General features: G+C 35.3%; 1 protein-coding gene across 5 annotated transcripts in view; it reads left to right on the top strand.

The window, feature by feature from the left end:
- LOC149827414 (uncharacterized) overlaps nt 1–22,949 on the top strand; it is a 68,474-nt gene that overhangs the window by 28,716 nt on the left and 16,809 nt on the right. For 4 of the 5 annotated variants that reach the window (XM_090019352.1, XM_090019353.1, XM_090019354.1 and 1 more), the window contains 4 exons: nt 4,788–4,826; nt 5,007–5,099; nt 5,217–5,333; nt 5,823–5,918. In XM_090019352.1, coding sequence (XP_089875478.1) covers nt 4,788–4,826; nt 5,007–5,099; nt 5,217–5,333; nt 5,823–5,918 — 345 coding nt within the window. The remainder of the gene's footprint in view (nt 1–4,787; nt 4,827–5,006; nt 5,100–5,216; nt 5,334–5,822; nt 5,919–22,949) is intronic. The other variant, XM_090019355.1, reaches the window with a different exon arrangement.

Raw genomic sequence — 22,949 nt, 5'->3', positions numbered from 1 at the left:
TCAGACATTTCAAACTTATCCTTTAAAATAGATTTTATGCTTTTAATCCCTTTAGAGTCGCTCCCAGTTATAAGCATGTCATCCACATAAAGTAGTAGAATAACAATCCCTGCATTAGATTTTCTAACAAACAAAGCAGCAGGATGAAAAATCATTTTCCAACATTATGGAGTTAAACCTATCATACCAAGCCTTGGGAGCTTGTTTTAAACCATAAAGAGCTTTCCGAAGACGAAGCACTTTCCCTTTAGGAGACTCCATTCCAGGAGGAGCATCCATATATACTTCTTCGTTTAGATCTCCGTTTAGAAACACATTCTTAACATCCATCTGATAGATGTTCTATTTATTGATTGAAGCAACGATTATAAGACATTGTACGGTGACCATCCGAGCAACCAGGGCAAAGGTCTCCTCATAATCAATCCCATATTTTTGACCATATCCTTTTGCGACTAAGCGGGCCTTATATCTCTCAAGGGACCCATCACTCTTAGTTTTGACTTTAAACACCCATCTACACCCTATTGCTTTCTTGTCTTTAGGGAGGTCTTTAAACTCCCATGTCTTTGCTTTCTTTAGGGCTTCAAATTCATTATTCATAGCGACTATCCATTCCGGACATTTTCGTGCCTCCTCGAAATCCCTAGGTTCTATGTAAGAGTGAATGGCGCTTAGACAGGCTATATATTTCGGTGAAAATGACTCATATGAGATGAACCTAGAAGGGGGTCTTCTTGATCTTTCGGTCCTACGAAGATTTTCTTCACTCGAAGGGGTAGGCTCACTATCATATCTTTCGAGGGCACTTCTAAAAGTATTCCTATCTCTATGAGAGTAGGTTATAGGATCTCTATGTGATTCTTCATTGATGTGTTGATGAAGTGTTGGGGAATCAGAATGAGTTTCGTTATTATTCAAGTCATTTTGATTTGTTTCATCATCACTAGTATCATCATCTTCAGTTAATAAATCAAACAGAAAAGAATAGTCTATATTCTCGTCATTAGTTTCAAGTTTCTCGAAACCACTAACATTTTCCAAGAAGCTTACATTTCTGGAAACGTATAGTTTATCACTTTTAATATCATAACAGCGAAAGCCTTTATGAGTTTCAGAATAACCAAGAAAGGCACAAGGAATGGCCTTAGGGGAGAGTTTGTCATTTTTATCAGTAAGGACAAAACATTTACATCCAAAAACCCTTAACCTGCTATAATCAGGTTCTTTTTCGTATAATTTTTCAAATGGAGAAATTTTGTTCAAGTTTTTAGATGGAAGTCTGTTTATGAGATAGACAGAGGTAAGGGCGGCCTCTGCCCAAAGTTTCTTCGGAATATTTTGTGAAATGAGCAAAGTTCGTGTTGTTTCAATAATGTGCCTATGTTTTCGTTCCGCCAACCCATTTTGTTGGGGAGTTTTAGGACAAGACTTTTGATGGAGAATTTCATAATTTTCAAGATAACTTTTGAATTCATTGGAAAGATATTCGCCACCCGAATCGGTTCTAAGAATTTTTAACTTTCCATTGAATTGATTTAAAACCATCATATGAAATGTTTTAAAAGTTGAGAAAACTTCATGTTTATGTTTAAGAAAATATATCCAACTAAACCTAGTGAAATCGTCCACATAGATAACATAGTATGAGAAACCTCCCTTAGAGATCACCGGAGCCGGACCCCATACATCGGAGTGAACAATTTCAAAAGGTCTTGTTGTAAACATAGATCTTTGAGAAAAAGGGAGACTTTTCATTTTTCCAAGAATACATTCATTACAAACAAAATTTTCATTACAAAGATGCTTAATAAAGGGCAAATAAGAGATTTTAACAATGTTGGGATGACCCAATCTCTTATGCCATACATGAATATCTTTGTTTTGAACAACATTACAAAATTGATCCTTGGGAATTTTAAGAAAATCAACATAGTAGAGGTCGCCTCTCCTAGAGCCTTCCTCAATCAACTTCCCGGACTGACAATCCTGTATCCAACATTTATTAGAAGAAAACCTTATATCGCAACCATGGTCCGAGAGTTGAGAAACGGAAAGTAAATTTAAGTTTAATTTTGGTATAAGACGAATTTTTGGGATAAAGAAGTCTTGTTTTTCAAAATTGCCCATTTCTTTAATTTCAAGAGGTGTTCCATCCGCCGTTGAGACAAAAGATGGAAGAAAATTTTTAGAATAATCAGAGAGAAAACAAGGACTTGGAGTCATATGAAATGAGGCACCGGAATCAAGGAGCCAAGATGACTTATCGAGAGAGGATGAGGATGACATAGCGGCTCCAGAAATGCCTCATTTGAGAATAGGTTGAAGAGCATCCACAATTTGTTGAAGCGAAAGAGACTCATTTGATGACGAAGGTCGTTCTTCTGATTGAGATGCTAAAGCCGCGACAAGAAATTTCTTCCATTTAGGACAAAGGGGTTTGATATGCCCCGGTTCTTTACAAAAATGGCAAGTTAATTTGCTATAGTCTCTCTTTCCATATCGATCATTTCCTCCTTGCCCTTGATTCTTGAAATGTGGAGGTTTGTAGGTTTTCAAGTTATTTCCGGGTCTTGACACGGCATTAACCACTTCATAATCACTTTGAGAAGGGGTAGCAAGAATACTCAGATTATTTTTACTAATCCCCATACGTGTTTCCTCACCACTTAGCTTGGTGATGACATCTTCAATAGAAGGGGATGTGAAAGCGGATAAGAGAGAGGACCGAATTTGCTCAAATTTGGGTCTAAGACCATTTAAAAAATTAAAAAATCGATCTTCCTCTAGTTGCTTGTGTCTTAATTCAATAGCTTCTCCGCTCCATTTTGGTTCGAGCATAGCAAGCTCGTCCCAAATAGATGATAATTCGGCAAAATATTCCCGAATAGACAAATCATTTTGTTGAAGAGTCAAAGCTTTCTTTTGGAGATAATATTTGTGTGATAAGTCCCTTGAAGTATACATTTTTTTAAGGTACACCAAGCTTCGGAGACCCTTTTAAACTTAATGATGTTGGCATTGATCTTGGTTTCAACGGACGAAAAAATCCAAGATAAAATTTTGAAGTTCTTCATTTCCCACTCATCATGCTTTTTTGAATATTCTTCAAGGGCCTTTTGTCTATCTTCACCTTCAAGAATCTTAATATCCCCTTTCTCTATGATAGAAAGTTTGGGTTCGGGTTCCGATATGGAACCTTGAACGTATCCCCAAAGGCCTTTCCCTTTGATATGGGCTTCCATATTGCCGGCCCAAACATGATAGTTCGAACCACTAAGTTTAAACCCAAGAGAGAAGTGGGAGTCTTTTTCACCCATTAGAGAGGTAAGATGATAGAAAATAATGTGTACCTTAAGAGTTTTTCCAACTTTTCTTGACAAAAGTTGCTTCTAAAATATCGCCCGAAGAAGATGATATACTTCAAAACTTCACTTACTTGAGGGCACGATTACCGAGGTACTTCACAAGTGGCGGGATGCACTATCCTCCTTCTTCAACGAGGCTCTGATACCATGTAAAAGTATCTCCACCAAGATACTAGGATCAAGACCTTAATATTCTTGATAATAAACCCACCACGAATGCACAATAAGAACACTTGTGCACAAAGGCACAACTCACAAATGCACAAAGGCATAAAAACAATGGAATCGATTTATTGAGAACTTGGGCTTTGACTCAAAGCCATGAAGAAATACAAAGGGGAGAGCCCCTATTTATAACCACAAAAAGGAGCCTTGGAGGGGCTCCACTCATAGACGTTGGAGCCCCTCCAACTGTCACAAATGTGACTGTTGGAGGGGCCCAACGTCTATTTGAGTGGGCCCCTCAAGGTACCTTTTGGTACTAAAATTAAAAGAAATAAAAAATAAAAAGAAAAAGAAAAACTAAACTAAATTACAATCACATTCATAAATTGAATGTGCGTAAAACAGGGGAAAAGACTAAACTACCCCTACGGCTTAAACAAAGTAGAAATATATATTTTATATATATAATAAGTAGATACATATACATATATATTAATATATATGTATATGTATTACCTTATATATATAAAATATATAAATTACATTAAATGATTAGGTACATATTTTAACAGCTAGCTGTACTGTTCGTTATACCCTTTTACCAACACTCTTGTGGTGAGCTGGGTCAATTCGTCCACCTTCATGAGTCCTTAATTTGAGTCTTCCTGAGGGGCACTGCTCTCTCCATGAACTGCCTACTGCTACTCATCACACTTCCTTCAAAGTTGGGTTATTTAGTAGGCAAACGTGCCCAAGCTGTCACACTAGTTGTACTAGATGCCAGAGATAAAATGTTTTGATGTTTGAATATTTCATCTATCTAATGAGATTCAAGCTTGTTCCTGTTATGTATGTAACAATGAATTCCTTGCTTATGAAATAGGATTACTATGGTTGAGCTCTATCCTGCTACTGTTAGTGTCTTATCAATAGGGCTTGCTACCGCCTTAGGGATTTCAAATGCATCCTCTTGTATATATAAAAGAGGACTTCCAATAAAAAAACCTCGAGAGGAACCAGTAATGACTAAATTTCCTTACAACCTCCCTTCTAAGACACTGCTCACCTCTTACCAGTTATGATAGTGTTAGTTCTGAGTTTACTTCTCTGGCTTACGGAAGAATATCTGAAATTTATGACAATAATTATCGAGTTAAAAAGATGACTGAAGTAATAAAATGATGTTTTGTGTATTTCTGAAATTTCTATATGCCTTGTCCCAATAGCTTACAAATACGTTGCTGATGTTTTTAGGTGCTTCTGTTTTTCTTATGGGGCTTCATTTGCTGCAAGGTTGGTTTAAGCATCTTCTTTTGTTCTAGTTCATTTTCTTTTTGCTCCTTAACTATATAATAATTTTCTAGTACAATAATCTGAATTAATTTCTTATGAGGGCTTCGTGATGATCACATGTTCTTTGAACTTCCAGATTAATGCAAAAAATTAATGACCACGTGTTCTTTGAACTTCCAGATTGGTGTGGACTCCGTGATGAGGATGAGTGCCGATTTACGTGATCTATTTTTGTACGAGGTCTTTTTGTATTATAACCCTCTTCTCCTTGTGGTAAGTATGGAATTCCTTGGTGGAAATCTTCAGGGTAGTTATGACTCTCTTCAGTTTTTGATAAAAGAATTTTTGGTTTCTGATTTTCTCATTAATCTTCTTATTCCTATCTTGCAGACTATCATGGTTTGGCTTTGGGGAGTAAATTTATGGGTCTTTTCTCAGTCTTCTGTGAATTATGCAAAAATTTTTGATCTTGATCACACACATCTCACTCATAAAGAAATATGGAAGGTAGAGCTAGTGTTTCCTAAGTTCAAATATTAGCGTCTACTTAGAGGTTTAGCCCCATGCTATTTTGTTTTTTATCGAGTGTGTATCACCTGTTAACATTTAAGAAAAATTAATTTTGCAAGTTTTGACTTTAGATGTATTGGAACGTGAGGTTTCAGGTCTGGATTCAGACCCATGATGACGTCTTTATAATGTTTGTAATAGTCATATGTTAATGTTCAACTAATCTTTTCCTTTTAGAAAATAAGTGATTTCTTTCCTTTTATATGCACAGATAGTTCTTTTTTCCTGCTTTTCATGTTTTTGATTGAAGCTCTGGTCAAATATCTGCTGTTTCACGGTTCTTATCTGGTATCTGCACTTCTCAGTCTTATGGTTTGTTGTTTGGAAAGTTGACAGCTTGGGTTACAATTTCACATATTAGTAGAATTTCATGGGCCCACAATAGAAATGCTTAAAGATGCTTTCTTCTGATGGGTATGTTTGCAGTGTGCAACATGGATGATCATCATTGTTCCGACAAGTATGACTGCATACCTTTATTTATACTCTCATGGAGAAGTTTCTTTGGCTGCATCACAACCAGTGTACTATCTTTTCCTTTCTCTTGATTATTGCATGCTCATAACTATAAATCATCTTATGCAACAAATGTTACAATCTTCTCTTCTTTTTGTGTCTTTGCTTTTTTTTTTGGGTTGTCAGTCATCTTGAAATTGAAAAGATACTTGCCTTTTTGTAAATATATGTGCCACATAATGCATATGTGCATGAAAGTATGCAAAATGATTTCTTCACCCATAGAAAATAATATGCATCTTTAGTTGCATTTGCACCAAGCTTTCCGACATAGCATAGCCTTACAGGATTGCTATAATAGAAATTGCAGGCGTGAGGCATGAGAGGACACAATTGTTAGCAATTCTATTTCCTGCATGACATAGTCAAACAAATGGTACATAAAATAACACGGACATGCTTGGTATTAGATAGGAGTTTTGTGAAACTTGAATACTCTGATACAACCTTATACATGCATGTGTGATTGCCTGTAATTCTTATTTGATTTATTTTATGTTGCTGTCATTTGTATCACTAACTTTCAAAATATCATGATATTTTTTGCAATATTTACTCCTAAAAAACACAAACATCATAATATGTGTAAGGCAATCTGGAATACAGTGGACTTAGCTTGGTTGAAGCCTATGTTTGGCTCTCCATTTCTTTTCTGTTGTCTGATGCGGGGTTACTTCTCGTTATCTTACTCGGCGGTTTGTAAATTTGGAATCTTTAGTTTTCTTAATAGCAAATTTCTCTTTTTTAAAAAACAAAGTGTAAATTGACATTGATTCCAATTTCTCATGTTAGAGTAACTAAGAAATTTTCTGATATATTTTCTACAAATTTCAATAGATGGGATTAAACTTATTTTTTTTGTCATGACCTTCGGTTTCTTTAAAATTTTCCGTAACCGTTTTGGACATTTTTAGAATATATATGACAAATGACAATTTTGATAATCTGTGGATGAGTTTCAGACATCTTCAGAATATATCTTTCGGCTATGAAATGTTGAATCAATATTAAGGTTTTATTATTTATGGTTTATGTTGTGTTGTGGTAATAGTTAAACAACGTTTTCACTATTGGAAAATGTGAGATCGCTACATGGATTTTCATCATATTCTCAAAGAATCTTTTTGTAATTTTGTAAAGAAAAAAGATATTGATTTATGACACAAAAGATTGTGTCATCCAAATGTATCTAAATTCTCTGATAGGGAATGACCCTTCAAACTACCAATGGATGGAAGAAACAAGCATGAAAAAGCAAAAGAAGAAAAAACAACCACACACGAAAACAAGGATTTTACGTGGTTCAGTGAGAACTACCTACGTCCACGACTGCACTAGATACACAATAAAGAGGAGGATACCTCCTTAAATAGGAGTCTGCGAATTTTACATAGAGTCTAGTAGTGTTGTTGGATACAACAAGGAGTCTAGGGTAAAATAGCCCCGGGACTCCCACCTTACGGACATGGGGCCGATGTAATGAAACCTTAAGTGCATAAGAGAGATACCACAAAGGGCTATGAAGAGTTCACAACCACACAAATCCAAAGCCGCTAATGGGCAAGATACAAGGATCCATCTAAGGGCTATTCTCAATGCTCACAAAGAAGTACAAAAATCATAAAAAATAATGATTTTATTAATGATAAAATGATGCTCTAAAAATCATAACAGTAAAAGGGGCTAACAACCCCTATTTATACACCAAATGGACCAAGGGGAGGTTCCCATAGAGTCGTTGGGACCTCCCCATTTATGACCGTTGGGATGAGGTACAAAATAGTTCCTTAGTGGACCATTGAGTTTGAAGGATAGCTCAACATTCATGCTCCATGACGAATAATAAGAGAATAGGATAGAGAGGAAGAGAGAGAGAGAGCGAAAGAGCTTTTATTGTAAGAAGATGAAGTCCACAAGCAAAAACTCTCAAAATACTCACAAAAATGTCTCTCACAAGAACCATAAATGTTCACAAATAGTGCTCAATCACAAGAACCACTAGGGTTCATATAAAATACCCAAAAAAGGGTATGCACAATGAAGAGAAAAAAATGTATTTCATTAAGTGGGAGAAATCCCAACTCCAAAGATGATATTACAAGGGGGAAAGCCCCCATATTTATAGATGATAAAGAAAGGCCATTGAGGGAGTCGTTGGGCTTCCAACGGCTCTACTTTTGGTCAAAAAGCAAAGTGGCTAAAAGTCTAAAAAAGTCCTAATCATAAAATTGCTTTTTGACCTTTGGTCAAAAAACAAAGTGGCTAAAAGTCTAAAAAAGTCCTAATCATAAAATTGTTTTTTGACTTTTGGTAAAAAAAGCAAAGTGTCTAAAAAAGTCTAAAAAAGTCCTAATCCTAATTAGATTAATTCTATCCTAACTAAAATACATAACTAGACTAAAGGAAAGGAAAAAAAGATTACATATGAGATAATTACATATGAGATTATATATTCTAACACTCTCCCTCAAACTTACGGTTGGAGAATCAAAAGTTTGTTTAAGAGAAAGTGAATTCGAGGAGCAACGAGAGGTTTGGTGAAGAAATATGCCAATTGATATTCTGAGGAGACAGAAAAGATTAATGATGCCATGTAGAAATTTCTCTCGTACGTAGTGACAATCCATCTCAATATGCTTGGTTCGTTCGTGGAATGTCCGATTGCTGGCAATATAGATAGAGATTTTGTTGTTGCAGCATAGATTTGATGCTCCTATACTTTCAACACCCATATTAGAAAGCAAACGTCGTAGCCAGACTATTTCCATAGTGGTTGTAGCCATTGCCCTGTATTCGGCTTCTGTTGACGAGCGAGAGACTTTTTGTTGCTTCTTGCATCTCCATGAAATCAATGATTCACTTAAAAATGCACAAAAACCAGTAGTTGAGTGACGATCATTGGGATCCCCTCCCAATCTGTATCAGTATAAGCAGTTAGTTCTAAGGTGGAAGAAGCAGACAAAAACAATCCTCGAAAGATAGAATTTTTAATATATCTAATAATGCGTAAAACAACTCCCATATGGACAGAAGTTGGAGCATGCTGAAATTGACTTGCTGTGTGAACGACATGTGCAATGTCAGGTCTTGTAATAGAACGATATGATAGAGCCCCAACAAGCTGTCTATAAGGTATTGAATTTTCAAGCGGTTCTCCATTATCAATCTTCATTTTGATATTTACAACAACGTGAGTGTCAACGCGTCTTTCATCTGAGATACCTGACCTGACAACAATATCTAAAGCAAATTTAGATTGAGTCAGTAAATATCCTCTAGAGGAATATGCAACTTCTATGCCAAGAAAGAATTTTAAAAAACCTAAATCGCTCATTTCAAAGTGCGTTTTGAGAAATTTTTTAATATTGTAAACTCCCTGTTTATCAGTTCCAGTGAGGATCATGTCGTCAACATAGAGAAAGAGGATAATGATATCTACATCAGAGTTTTTAACAAACAAAACTGTGTTAGTAAAACAAGATTGAAAACCAAAATCAAGCATAACCTGACTAAACTTATCATACCAAGCTTTCAGGGCTTGTTTAAGTCCGTACAAAGCCTTATTTAAGCGAAAAGTTTTCCCTTTAGGAATATTGATACCAGGTGGTGGGTCCATGTACACTTCTTCAACTAGGCTTCCATTGAGAAATGCATTTTTAACATCCATTTGAAAAATATACCATTTCTTTATAGAAGCAAGAGCTATTAAGATCCTAATTGTGGTTATTCTAGCTACTAGGGCAAAAGTTTCTTCATAGTTTATTCCATATTCCTGAGAATAACCTTTGGCAACTAACCGAGCTTTAAATCTCTCAAGAGTGCCATTACTCTTGGTTTTAACTTTGTACACCCATCGACAACCAATAAGTTTTTTGTTAGGTGGAATGTCTTGAATGGTCCAGTTATTTGCCTTTTTTAAGGCTTCTAATTCTATTGTCATAGCTTTAACTCATTCGGGTTGTTCTTTGGTTGTAGCATAACTAGAAGGTTCTTCGTAAGAGTGTATCAAGGCAACGTAGGCTTGATATTTAGGGGAAAAGGATTCATAAGACATAAATTTTCAGGAACTTTAGAGACTCATGATGACTTTCTAGTTGATATTTGGTCTTGTTCCTTAGTATATTTTTCAAAAGCACATGGATTTTCTAAATTTCCTCATCTAGAATATTGAATACAATCTTGATTGTTATTAATTGGTTCTGCACCTGTCATATCATTTTGATCATCTTGATTTTCATTAATATCTCTGTCATTAATCCTTGGAACCAAATTCAATAAAAAGGAATATTCATTTATTTTCAAAAAAACTTTCGTTTTCTACGAACGATACATTTCTCGAGACATATAATTTGTTATTTTTAGGATTGAAACACCTGTAACCTTTTTGCTGACTTGCATATCCTAGAAAGACACAGAGAATACCTCGTGAGGAGAGTTTATCATTTTTATCTGTAAACACAAAACATTTGCACCCAAAGACCCACAGCCTAGAATAATCTGGAGTTTGCTTGTAAAGTTTTTCAGTGGGAGAAATATTGTTTATTGAGGAAGAAGGCATCCTGTTAATAAGATAAACAACAGTTAATGTTGCTTCGGCCCAAAAAATATTTGGTACCTGATGTGTAATGAGTAACGTTCTTGTTGTTTCTATAATGTGCCTATGTTTTCTTTCAGCTAGACCATTTTGTTGAGGGGTATAAGGACATGATTTTTGATGTGAAATCTCATATAAGTTTAAATAATCTTTGAATTCTTTTGATAAAAACTCCCTCCCTGAATCAGTGTGAAATATTGAGATATCATCCTTAAATTGATTTTTGACCAGATTGTGAAATATTTGAAAATATAAGAAAACTTCGAATTTATGTTAAAGAAAATAAATTCAAGTATGACGTGTAAAGTCATCTACAAAAATTACATAATACATAAAACCACCTTTTGATGTAACAGGTGCGGGTCTCCAAACATCTGAATGTATTAGCTCAAGTGGTAGTGAAGAAACAAAGGTTCTTTCTTTAAAAGGTAGTCTTCTTATTTTTCCAAGAATACATTTTTCACATGTAAAAGTTTCAAAATTACAATTTTTTTTCATGTTTGGAAAAAACTGAATCTTGAATATACAAGGATGGCCAAATCTTTTGTGCCATAGATCCAAGTCTAATTTTTGAACATTACAATATAGTGTATTCTTGGGTATTTCCAAAAAATTCATGTAGTATAAGCCTCCTTCTCTATGACCTTCCCCAATCAGCTTCCCTGACTAGTGATCCTGCACTCGAAAATCACGAGAGGAGAAGAAAACATTACACCCATAGTCAGTTAATTGAAAAACGGATAAAAGGTTTATATTAAGTTTAGGAATGTATCTAATTTTTGGAATAAAAAAACCTTTTGAGTTTTGAGAAATATTTTCAAAACTTCCAATTCTTTTAATCTCAAGAGATGTTTCATCTGCAGTAAAAACACTTGATCCACTTAAGTTAACACATTGGGATAGCATTTTTATGTTGGGTGCCATATGAAAAGAAGCACCTCAGTCAAGAAGCCAAAGAGATTTACTGGGATCGAAGATGCCGATGAAAGAGACAACGTCCCCGGTAGATGAAGAAGCTTCTTTGAGAAATGGTTGAAGTGGCTCCACCAATTGTGTTAGAGACATGCTCCCAATAGATGTCTCACTTGATTCTTGTGGAGATTCAACTAGAGCGACCTTCTTTTCATAAGACCTCTTTAATTTTGGATAGTAAGTCTTGACATGTCCCAGTTCACGACAATAGTTGCAAATGACTTTTCTTCTTTCAAAATCATTTCCTTGTTTTTCATCATTTGTCCTCCCAAAGTGTGGAGGTTTGTATGAACGAACATGATTTCCCGATCTAGATACCGCTAGAACCGAATCATCGTCACTTTTGAAAATTCTTTTCTTGAGCCTATTTTCTTTCATACTTAACTCTTCTATTGTATCTTCTATGGAAGGAACTTTTCCTCGACGAAGAAGAATGGATTTGGTTGATTCAAACTTCAATCTCAATCCATTAATGAATTGAAAGAAGTGCTCCGCATTCACTTGATTTTGACGGAGCTGTATGTCTTGTGGACAATGCCACTTTGGTTCAAGGAGGGGCCAATTCTTTCCATAACTCGGACAAGCTATTGTAATATTCTCTAATACTCTTGTCCCCTTGCACCATATTACGAACTTTCTCTTAAAGATTGCATATGTGTGCAATATCCTTAAGAGAGTATATTCTCTCAAGGTAATCCCAAGCATCGTTAGCATGTTCAAACTTTGCAAGGCTTGGATATTTCTTTATGTCAACACTTGTTATGAGTCAAAACATGATCTTCGCATGACCCATTCTCCATTCCTTTTACTTTTTTTCGTAAGTGGAGATGACTTTGACCCTTTCTGCCTCCGTGAGGTATTTCTTTCTCTCCTTCATCCTTGGTGAGGATTAGTGTAGGTTTCATATCGGTTCCATCAACTAATCCCCATAATCTCTTTCCCCATATAAGATGCTTCATGATTGAAGCCCATGTGACGTAATTGGATTCATTGAGTTTGATGAGCTTAATGGTGACATTATCATTGTCATCCATTTTACAATTTTGGGAGAAACAAAATAAGAAAGAAGAAGAAGAATGAGGAAAATAAAAAAAAAGGATAAAGAAGAGGATACTCTACCATAAATGGTGAATACAAGTATCCTTCCAAGCTTTCAAGCCTTCACACGATCACAACTTCAAAGAAACTGTACTTTCTTTTTAAAAACTTGAATGGCATGCTTCTCAATGCACCAAAAGAACTTAGCTTGATCGCTTCCACCAATGGCTCTGATACCATGTAAGAAGATGAAGTCCACAAGCAAAAACTCTCAAAATACTCACAAAAATGTCTCTCACAAGAACCATAAATGTTCACAAATAGTGCTCAATCACAAGAACCACTAGGGTTCATACAAAATACTCAAAAAAGGGTATGCACAATGAAGCAGAAAAAATGTATTTCATTAAGTGGGAGAAATCCCAACTCCAAAGATGATATTACAAGGGGGAAAGCCCCCATATTTATAGATGATAAAGAAAGGCCATTGAGGGAGTCGTTGGGCTTCCAACGGCTCTATTTAGAGCCGTTGGGAGTCCAACGACTCTCTTATAAAGTTGCTTTTTGACTTTTGGTCAAAAAACAAAGTGGCTAAAAAAGACCTAATCCTAATTAGATTAATTCTATCCTAACTAAAATACATAACTAGACTAAAGAAAAAAAAAAGATTACATATGAGATTACATATTTTAACATTTATCACTAACAATCTTTGATCACCACGAATAAAGCCTCCAAGATCAAGATAACCCAAAGGGCTCTGATACCATGTAATGAAACCTTAAGTGCACAAGCGAGATGCCACAAATGCAAAGCCATTAATGGGCAAGATACAACGATCCAACTAAGGGCTATTCTCAATGCTCACAAAGATGAACAAAAATCATAAAAAATAATGGTTTTATTAATAATAAAATGCTCTAAAAAGCATAACAATAAAAGGGGCTAACAGCCCCTATTTATACACCAAATAGACCAAGGCGAGGTTCCCATAGAGTCGTTGGGACCTCCCAACGATCATATTTATGACTGTTGGGATGAGATCCCAACGACTCTATGGTTTAATGACCATAGAGCCTTCAGTCTTTTAATTTAAGAAAAGAGAAGAAAAAAAGAAAAATTACAAAAAAGTTCCCTAGTGGACTGTTCTAATACCAAGAGGTAAAAAGACAAATATACCCTTGATTACAAAAACTATATATATTATATATTTGTATATACACAATAACATATATATGTATATATTTTAACACCCTCCATCAAATTTACAGTGAGATCACTGAAAGTTTGTTCCGAAGAAAAATAAAACAAGGTGCAGGAAGAGCTTTGGTGAAAAATCATCAAGCTGATACTCTGATGTGACGTACAATAATTTAGTAGTTCCTTTCAGATACTTATCATGTACATAACGATAGTTTCTCTCACTGTACTTTGTTCTTTCATAGAAGGTGTGGTTGTTTGAAATATAGATTGCACTTTTGTTGTTATAACACATCTTCGAAGATTTGAAGATGAAAACTCCCATGTCTTGGAGAAGAGTTCGTATCCATACAAGCTCTATTGTTGTCGTAGCCGTGGCTCGATATTCTGCTTCTATTGAAGACAATGAGACCTTCTGTTGTTTCTTGTACTTTCAAGAAATTAAGGAATCCCCTAAGAAAACACAAAAACCATTTGTTGAGATTCTATCATTTTTATGAGTAAGTACATAACATTTACACCGAAAGATTCAATTCTGCACGATGCAATCCTTTGATGAGAAAGCTACTTTGCATCCATGGTCGGAAATTTGAGAAACGAAAAAAAGATTTAAATTCAATTTTGGAACAACTCTTATTTTTAGAACAATTTTTTTTGAGAAGTTTTCAAATCAAGAGTTCCCATACTATTTATTTTTAAAGAGGTTCCATCGGCAGTTGAGACATAAGATGAAATAGAATTAGTGTAAACTTCGGAAAGAATATTCTCATGAGCGGTCATATTAAAGGAAGCACCTGAGTAAAAATTTCATATACCTAGAGGTGATGATGATGATGCAATGACGACACTCAAAGTAGAAGATGATTCAAGTAGTTGTTATAGTGCTGCCGATATTTGACTAAAAGCGTCTTTAATAGCTCCTCCATTCTTGTTAGATTCTTCCTTATTTTGTGCAGTTTCTCCAACGGAAGCGACTTTGCCCTTAAGCTTTGGGTAAACCGGTTTATTATGTCTCAGTTTATTACAAAAATGACAAATAACACCTTTCCTATATCTACTATTATAGTTATTTCGTCTTACAAAGTGAGGGGCCCTATAAGCCCTTACATTTAAACCCGACTTAGTGAAACTAAAACATCTTCATCTTTAGTAGTCATGCCAAGACGACTTTCTTCTTGGCATACTTCATCAAGTGCATCTTCAAGAGGCATAGTCGAAGTCCTATAAAAAAGAGAGGACCTCACTTGTTCGAATTTCGGTCTTAGACCATGAAGGATTTAAAAGAAGTGTTTTTTTTTTCAATTTGTTCTCTCTTCTAAGTTCAATATCTTCAAGAGCCACCCATTTTGTCTCCAAAGTTGTTAATTCCTCTCAAAGAGGAGACAAAATATTAAAATAATCATGGACATTCATGTCTTCTTGTTTAGTGGTTTTAATCTTGTATTGACAAAAATATTGTCTAGTAAGATTTGTTTGGGTATACATACCCTTAGGAAAGAACCATTCTTTATTGTCTCTTCTAAACTTAACAATGTTGGTGTTGAAACATGATGCAACTTATCTTAAAAGTATTTTTAAAAGGGATTTTCAATAAAAACTGTCAGTGCAAACCGTGCATCAATTTTTAAATTAACAGGTCACACTAGTGGTGAAGTTCGGGTCGAACTCAAGGAACGAGTTTAGAACCTTGTACTCCACACAAAACGATTTTTATTGCCTTAAATAAAATGTAAACAAAGCGTCTTACCCTATTACAATGGTTCGAACATAAATAAAATTATTACAACCCAATTAAATTAAATGTCTTGAGGCCCTAAAAAAAAATAAAGAAAAGTAAAAATTGCAGGGCTCTGTTTGCTCGCGATCTAGCTTATGTTGTTCACACGTATACGGTCCTTGCTGTCGCGTTTCAATGAAAATCTAAAAGCTCGTACCCACCTGCAAAACTCATAACCAAAACAGGATGAAGACAACTAGACTACCTAATCTAATTGTGGTTAGCTGCAATGAAGTAACAATTAAATCTAAAAACCAAAAATCTAAATGTATCTAATTCTAAAGAAAAGAAAAATCTAAATTAAAGAATTGGTTTAGCTCACGGTCTGCCGAAGCATGATTTCCAAAACAGATTTTTATTTTATCATTCAAAATGTAGCAAAACCGAGAACTAACTATGTTAGGCTAATACAAAAAAAAACTAACAAACCACTAGTCTATCACTAAACTGTCGAACATAAATTTAATAAAATAATTGCAGCACCCAACTCAGATTCAGTTTGTGCCCTACGAAAAGATCGATATGCAAATCGAGTATATAAAATCAGGCTGGACTGATTATGCTGGACGTTAAGCTGGCAATCAGGAATAACCTATTCTGCTGGCCGGATCTGGTCAGATCTGGACTGGCCTAATTGGACTGGGCTAGGAAACTGATCCGACTAACCGTGCGTATGATAAGATCTTAACACAAAAAAAACAAGTAGAAAAAAATATGAATCATGCATTCAGGATTAGCCATGCCCCTTTAAAATCTAATCTGCAGATCAGTTGGCCACTTAGAATGAATATTCGATTGGCTGGTGATAACAAACCACCGATTGCCAGATCAGGTCTGACAGTAGACCTAGGTTGGCTGATCTGATCGACTGATCAGGGCTGGCCTGACTCCAAGTTCGATTGGCAGGTATGGCTCGGCAGATCAGGGTAACCTGATTTGCGTAGCCTGATCTAGTCTACTGATCGATCTGATCAACATATCAGATCTGGGCTAACCAGTAGAATGGTCGACCAGATCTGATTGACGGATCTAGAATTAAATCCAGCCCCTTTTCCTTTTCCTTGTCACTTAGAACAATAGTAAAACTAAACTATATGCTGAAATAAATTAAATAGAGAAGCTAACCTATATGCAACGATTATGAAAATAAAGTCTAAATCATATGCATACAGAAATTCAGCAAAATTAATCTATGTGCAGAAAATACCAAGAGAACGGGGAGAAATGGCTTGTCTGGGGTTCGCCTCCGACAGACTGGGGAGAGCAGAGCAGCCTTCCCTCCTCTATCGCACGTGTCACGCACCTCCAATGCAAGAAGGAAGACTCCAAACCGGTGAAGAAGAGGAAGATAAAGGAAGAAGAAAGAGTGGAGGAGAAAGAAGCAAGGGAAGAGAGAGAGAGAGAGGCTAAAGTGGGGTGGGCATGAATTCCAATGAGGGAAGACGACCCCTCTAACTCTAAAACTCTTATTTATAAAGTCAAGTTAGGGTTAAGAGGATGTTTTAGAATTTTTTCTAAAAGAGTGTTTTAATTTTAAAGAATTTCACAAAACCTCCTCTTTTAAAAAGTAATTTCTGAAAATCTATTAAAGAAAACTAAAAATTCTAAAAAACACACGTGGGTCCAAACTTGTTTATTTTTTTTCTTTAATTGAGATCAAATGCAACCCTACAGGACAATGTACAAACATCAACTAAACACAGGCTGTTAATGCTAATTTCGCACAATATCATGTATACAAACTGTGTAAAATCATGAATAAATTATGCATGATCAAATTCTCCTTTGCTTATCGTTTGCTAGTCCTCGAGCAAACTTACCTTTAACAAAAGCAAAGCAAAACATTCAAATCAATAACCTAACTCACTTTCGTAGGAATCACGGTTGCATTTAGCATATGCAACAAGCCTTTTAAACCCCTGGGTTACCCCAGTGGACGAGTAAGATCTCGTAAGGGTTTGCAGTAAACGTCTCTATCATGTATACATCAGAATTCTTTTAAAAAAGCATTAGGCAGTTAAGAAATTCGCCTAAACAATTATTCCATGCAATTACATTTTCACAACATATTTAAAGTTTTAACATGCCGTCACAGATGAAAAACTTTTCTTCTTCTTTTCTAAAAATTGCAATTATTCATGTTTTTTTCTCAGAAAATCAAGTACAATAATGCTATTGCTTATTTATCCTCACATGTATGTTTTTTGCACAGTTTTTCATAATTATTTCTAAGCAATGAATTTTTATTAAGCTCTTGTTACTATTTTTCTTTTTCAATTTTTCATTTTTTCACTTTTTTTTCCCCAGTTGAGCACTATATCAATTTTCAAGTTTTTGTGACCCGTGTAACGAGCTTTGGATCAGTGACTCTCAGACCAGACAACCTTAGGGCACAAAATACAGAGTATCCCTCATACTTAATTGCTCGAGTCGCTAGACCTTAGATTTTCATAGTTACATATAGTTTTCTTCCTGTCATGTGCAATGTTAATGTCTCTTAGGCTTTCTATAAAGTCCATGTAACGGGCTTTCGGGCCGGTGACTCCCAAACGAGATGGCTTTAGGGCTCCAGGCATAAACACCCTTCAGGCTCTACTTGTTCAAACCAATAGGCCACAGATGTCGACTAGACAAAGAAGTGATCTCCTTCGTTGTCCTTTTCAACATGGGATGCAAACACTTCAAATTGTGTCTGAACCCAGCTACTAGAGAGCAACCAAGACATCAAACAAACTAAACGTGTGCTCTTTTTTCTTTGAAGTTATTATTTCTTGATATTTTTCATTCGCTTAGTTTTTCAAAAATAGACTTTGCATATTCATATTTGTGATTCAACACAAACTCTAACATTCATAGACCATCTTTTCTTTGAAATCCCCATAAATAACTATTTTTTCTAGATTAGTTTCAGAATTTTTTTTCGCATGGGGCTTAAAAATCTCCAAAATGTCAGATTATATAAAAACATTCATATATGCTTAAAAATTTATTCTTCACGCCTAATCTTATGAGTTTTTATCAGAACAGATACATGGACAGAAAAAAAAATTGAGTGTGCATACTATACCCTCCTCCATGCTTAAATGACAATGTCCTTAGTGACACTCCCCCATGCTTATATGTAATTGAATGAATGCACATTAGGGAACAAAAGAAACACAAGAGAAATGATAGATACCACCTGATGTATGCGATGGAACCCCGCATACGTTGATTTATGCCTCAATCGTACACCATCATCATGCACACACAAATGCATGCTTTTCTGTCGAATTGCCTCTGTAGGTTGAGAGGCTCCAAGCTGTCCTATCACCTGTAACTCATAAACACCTGTCCCATATATGAGGGTACACTCTCATTCACGAATATGAATGAAGTTTTCTACCTGTGTTGGCTCATTCCCTTTTTATTGTATGTCTCTTCTTGCTCTCTTAAGGCTTCAATAGTTGTCATATATTTTTATGTCAACATTGTTCATGAACCATTTTAGCCTTAAATTGATGCTCATGGATGGACTTAGTGTGATCATCTCCTTCAAGGGTTTTTTTAACACCTTTTTCGACTTTGAAAAACTTCAAAGATGGTTCGGGAGTAGTGCCCATCACCAATCCCTAAAGTTTCTTGCCTTTGAGGTGATTTTCCATTACCGAAGCCCACATCATGTAGTTGGATCCATTGAGTTCGAAGGAGAGCTCAACATTCATGCTCCATGACGAATAATAAGAGAATAGGATAGAGAGGAAGAGAGAGAGAGAGCAAAAGAGCTTTTATCACGAACAATCTTTGACCACCAAGAATAAAGCCTCCAAGATCAAGAGAACCCAAAGGGCTCTGATACCATGTAATGAAACCTTAAGTGCACAAGCGAGATGCCACAAATGCAAAGCCACTAATGGGCAAGCTACAAAGATCCAACTAAGGCCTATTCTCAATGTTCACAAAGAGGAACAAAAATCATAAAAAATAATGATTTTATTAATGATAAAATGCTCTAAAAAGCATAACAATAAAAGGGGCTAACAACCCCTATTTATACACCAAATGGACCAAGGCGAGGTTCCCATAGAGTCATTGGGACCTCCCAATGGTCATATTCATATTTATGATTGTTGGGATGAGATCCCAACGATTCTATGGTTTAATGACTATAGAGCCCTCAGTCTTTTAATTAAAGAAAAGAGAAAATAAAAAAAGAAAAATTACGAAACAGTCCTTATTGGACTGTTCTAATACCAAGAGGTAAAAGACAGACCTCTTATTACATATACAAAATAACCAAAATACCGTTGGTCAAATACCCAAATTACATAGTCCAATGTATATATATATATACATAAGATAACACATTACATTTTAACACCAATTTCAAACAAATATTGTCATTTTTTTATCTGACTCAAGAGTAGAGTATTTATCCAATGATTTTAAAAATTATTTGAAAGAAAATGATATTGCCCATCAAAGATCTTCTCCAAACACTCAACGACAAAATGGTTTGGCCAAAAGAAAACATCGTCATATCATTGAAACCACGAGAACTTTGCTTATTTCAAAAAATATTAAAAAAAGCTTTTGGGCTGAATGATCCCTAACCGCAGTGTAACTTATAAACCAAATGCTTTTATTTCTTTACAAAACATCTTTCCAATTGAAAAACTCTACCAAACCACTCTTGACTTAAGTAGATTAAGAGTTTCTTGATGTAAATGTTTTGTACTTATTGAATGAAAGGATAAACTCTCCCCTAAATCCATTCAATGTGTGTTTCTTGGTTATGCAAAAAACCAAAAAGATTATAGATGTTACAATTTGAAAAGTGACAAATTGCATGTTTCAAGAAACATAATTTTTTTTGAAAGGGAAAATGGTTTTTGTATAGATAAGCCTAAGGATGACATCAATTATTCTTTTTTATTTGATTTATTACCAAAGAATGATAAATCTAATGATGAATTAGAGATTGGGCATGATAATGATGAAATTATACGTATTGGTGATTCTATTGATTCGTTAAATGGTAATATGCCGGTTCATGATATTCAAATTTATTTTAGAAGAACGATTGAGAATCTTCTATGTGCACTTGGTAGATATACTCAAAACCTATCATGTGAATAACCTAGTATTAGGAGATCAGTCTTCTAGGCCTCTCAATAGATTTGTGTCCTCTGAGTCATTTTCACCTAGGTATAGAGTTTGCCTTATGTCCATTCACTTTTTTCATGAACTTTCCTCCTACCATGAGGCTAAAGTTATTCTCGAATAGGAAACTTAAGAAATTCAATCGCTACCCATAGGAAAAAAATGTAGGTTGTAGGTGTGTTTATAATGTTAAGACAAAGGGGGATGCATCTTTAGAAATATATAAGACTAGATTGGTGGCTGAAGGTTGTTCTCAAGAGTATGAAATTGACTACAAGAAAACATTTGCACCCGTAGCACGTATGATTAGTATAAGGACTCTTATTGCCTTAACATATATTAGGAAATGGTTTGTCTACCAATTAGATGTTAAGAATACTTTTTTGAATGATGACTTAAATGAGGAACTGTACATGGATCCTCTTCTCAATCTTAAAATTAAAAGAGAAAAAGTTCTTCGTTTGAGAAAAACATTATATTGGCTTAAGCAAGCCCCTAATGCTTGATAGGATAAATTTAACAAGATTATATTGAATTTGGGTTATAAATCTTGTTACACTGACAATGCTCTTTTTGTTAAAGATACATGTTTTAACATTGTCATTCTTTTATTGTACGTGGATGATTTGATCATTACATAGAGTGATAAAAAGGGAGTTGATGAAATTAAAATAATTCTTAAAAAATATTTTGACATGTCTAATTTTTGTTATTTGAGATAGTTTTTTAGGTATAAAAGTGACTTACTCTCCCATAGGATTTTCTTATCTTCTTCTTATTTAGAGTTAATTGCTTATACTGATGTAAATTGGTGAGGAAATCCTAATGATAGTCTCAACTACTGAATTTTGTGTGTTTTTAAGAGACTCTAATATCTTGGAGATGTAAGAAGCAACAAAATTTTTCATTATGATCAATAGAAACTGAATATCATGCTATGACAACAACAATTATGAAGATTGTTTGGTTGATAAGTCTTCTTAAAGACATAGGAGTCATTATTTCTAGTCTTTTGAAGATGTGCTGCGACAACAAAAGTGTTATATACCTTGCGAGTAATCACACTTTCCATGAACGAACAAAGCATGTAGAGATGGACTGTCACTATGTTAGAGAAGAATACTTGAAATGAACAATTGAGTTGCTGATGTAGAGCATCTAGAGATAGAAGCGGATTTGGATCCAAATCCAAATATCCAGACCCATTTCAGACATCACTACCCAAGGCGATCCACACGCTTGCAGGACATTCGTGGTCCTAGTGGATCTCCCAGTTAGTCGATGCTCATCGTGATCCTTTTATTGCTTTGATTCGATTACGGAATCATATTTTTAGATATTGTTTCATCAATAGTTATTTTATATAATTTTTTTTTTAAATTTTTTTAGGAGCCGGATTCTACGGATCTGGATAGTTCTGGTACCCTGTAGGATCTTTTTGTGGTACTAGAGGGTGTATGGGGTCCAAGGGTAGTTTTTATTTTTTTGCAAATTCGCTTCTCTCTTGGTGTTTGTGTAAGATCCAATTCGCAACCTATTTGGATCCGGATCTTGATCCGTCTTCATGAGGGGGGTCCTAGGTGGCACCACCTTAGTGTGGTCCATCTTGAACCTCATTTGAATTCATGTTGACCAACCCAAAGTAAAAAATGGACTGTTGGGTGAGTTATTAGCATTTGACAAAATTTAGGCTTGCATACTCGTTTTTGGTGCAAAGCTTGGGAAGGCCCAAAGTCTCTTTATTGTGGCTGTTCCCAAGCAACCTAAGCCTTTAACTAGGGCGGTCAACCAAGGGGTTAGGAGTCTTCTTCATTTTCGAAATTGGTAGTGTGGCTGGTTCTAGAGTGAGAAAAATCAAGTTTTTGGTGTGGTTGGTGCTTGAGAAAAGCTTTTGAGTGTGGATGTTTGGTGGAAGGTTGCTTGGAGAAGAAGGTGAAACCGTGTATCACCTTGTGAGAGGTTACAATCGTTGTGGCTGTACCAAACTTGTTCGTGGTGGTTGGTAATCCATCCCTACTGTTCGTGGTTCATCTTGTGGCGTCGGTTGCTTCCCAACGACGACCATTATCGATTTCAGCCCGAATATCTTCATCGGTTCTTCGTTCTAGTCCCTTGTTACTCTTATTCACATTTGTGTTGCGTTTGTTCTTGATTTATCATTGTTAAACTGTTTTGATTCATTAAGGAGTGGTGAATACATGTTTATGAGGGTTTATGTTAAGAATTGACTCATTTGATCTAATTTTATTCAGGACTATTGTTGGGTGTGTATGAACTCAGATCCCCTTAAAAATACCAAATTCCTGTTACGAGA

Source organism: Nuphar pumila, chromosome 10 (genome assembly GCF_984573655.1).
Source record: "Nuphar pumila chromosome 10, dmNupPumi1.hap1.1, whole genome shotgun sequence".
In the NCBI taxonomy this organism is placed as follows: Eukaryota; Viridiplantae; Streptophyta; class Magnoliopsida; order Nymphaeales; family Nymphaeaceae; genus Nuphar; species Nuphar pumila.
This window is presented reverse-complemented; position numbering and strand designations above follow the sequence as displayed.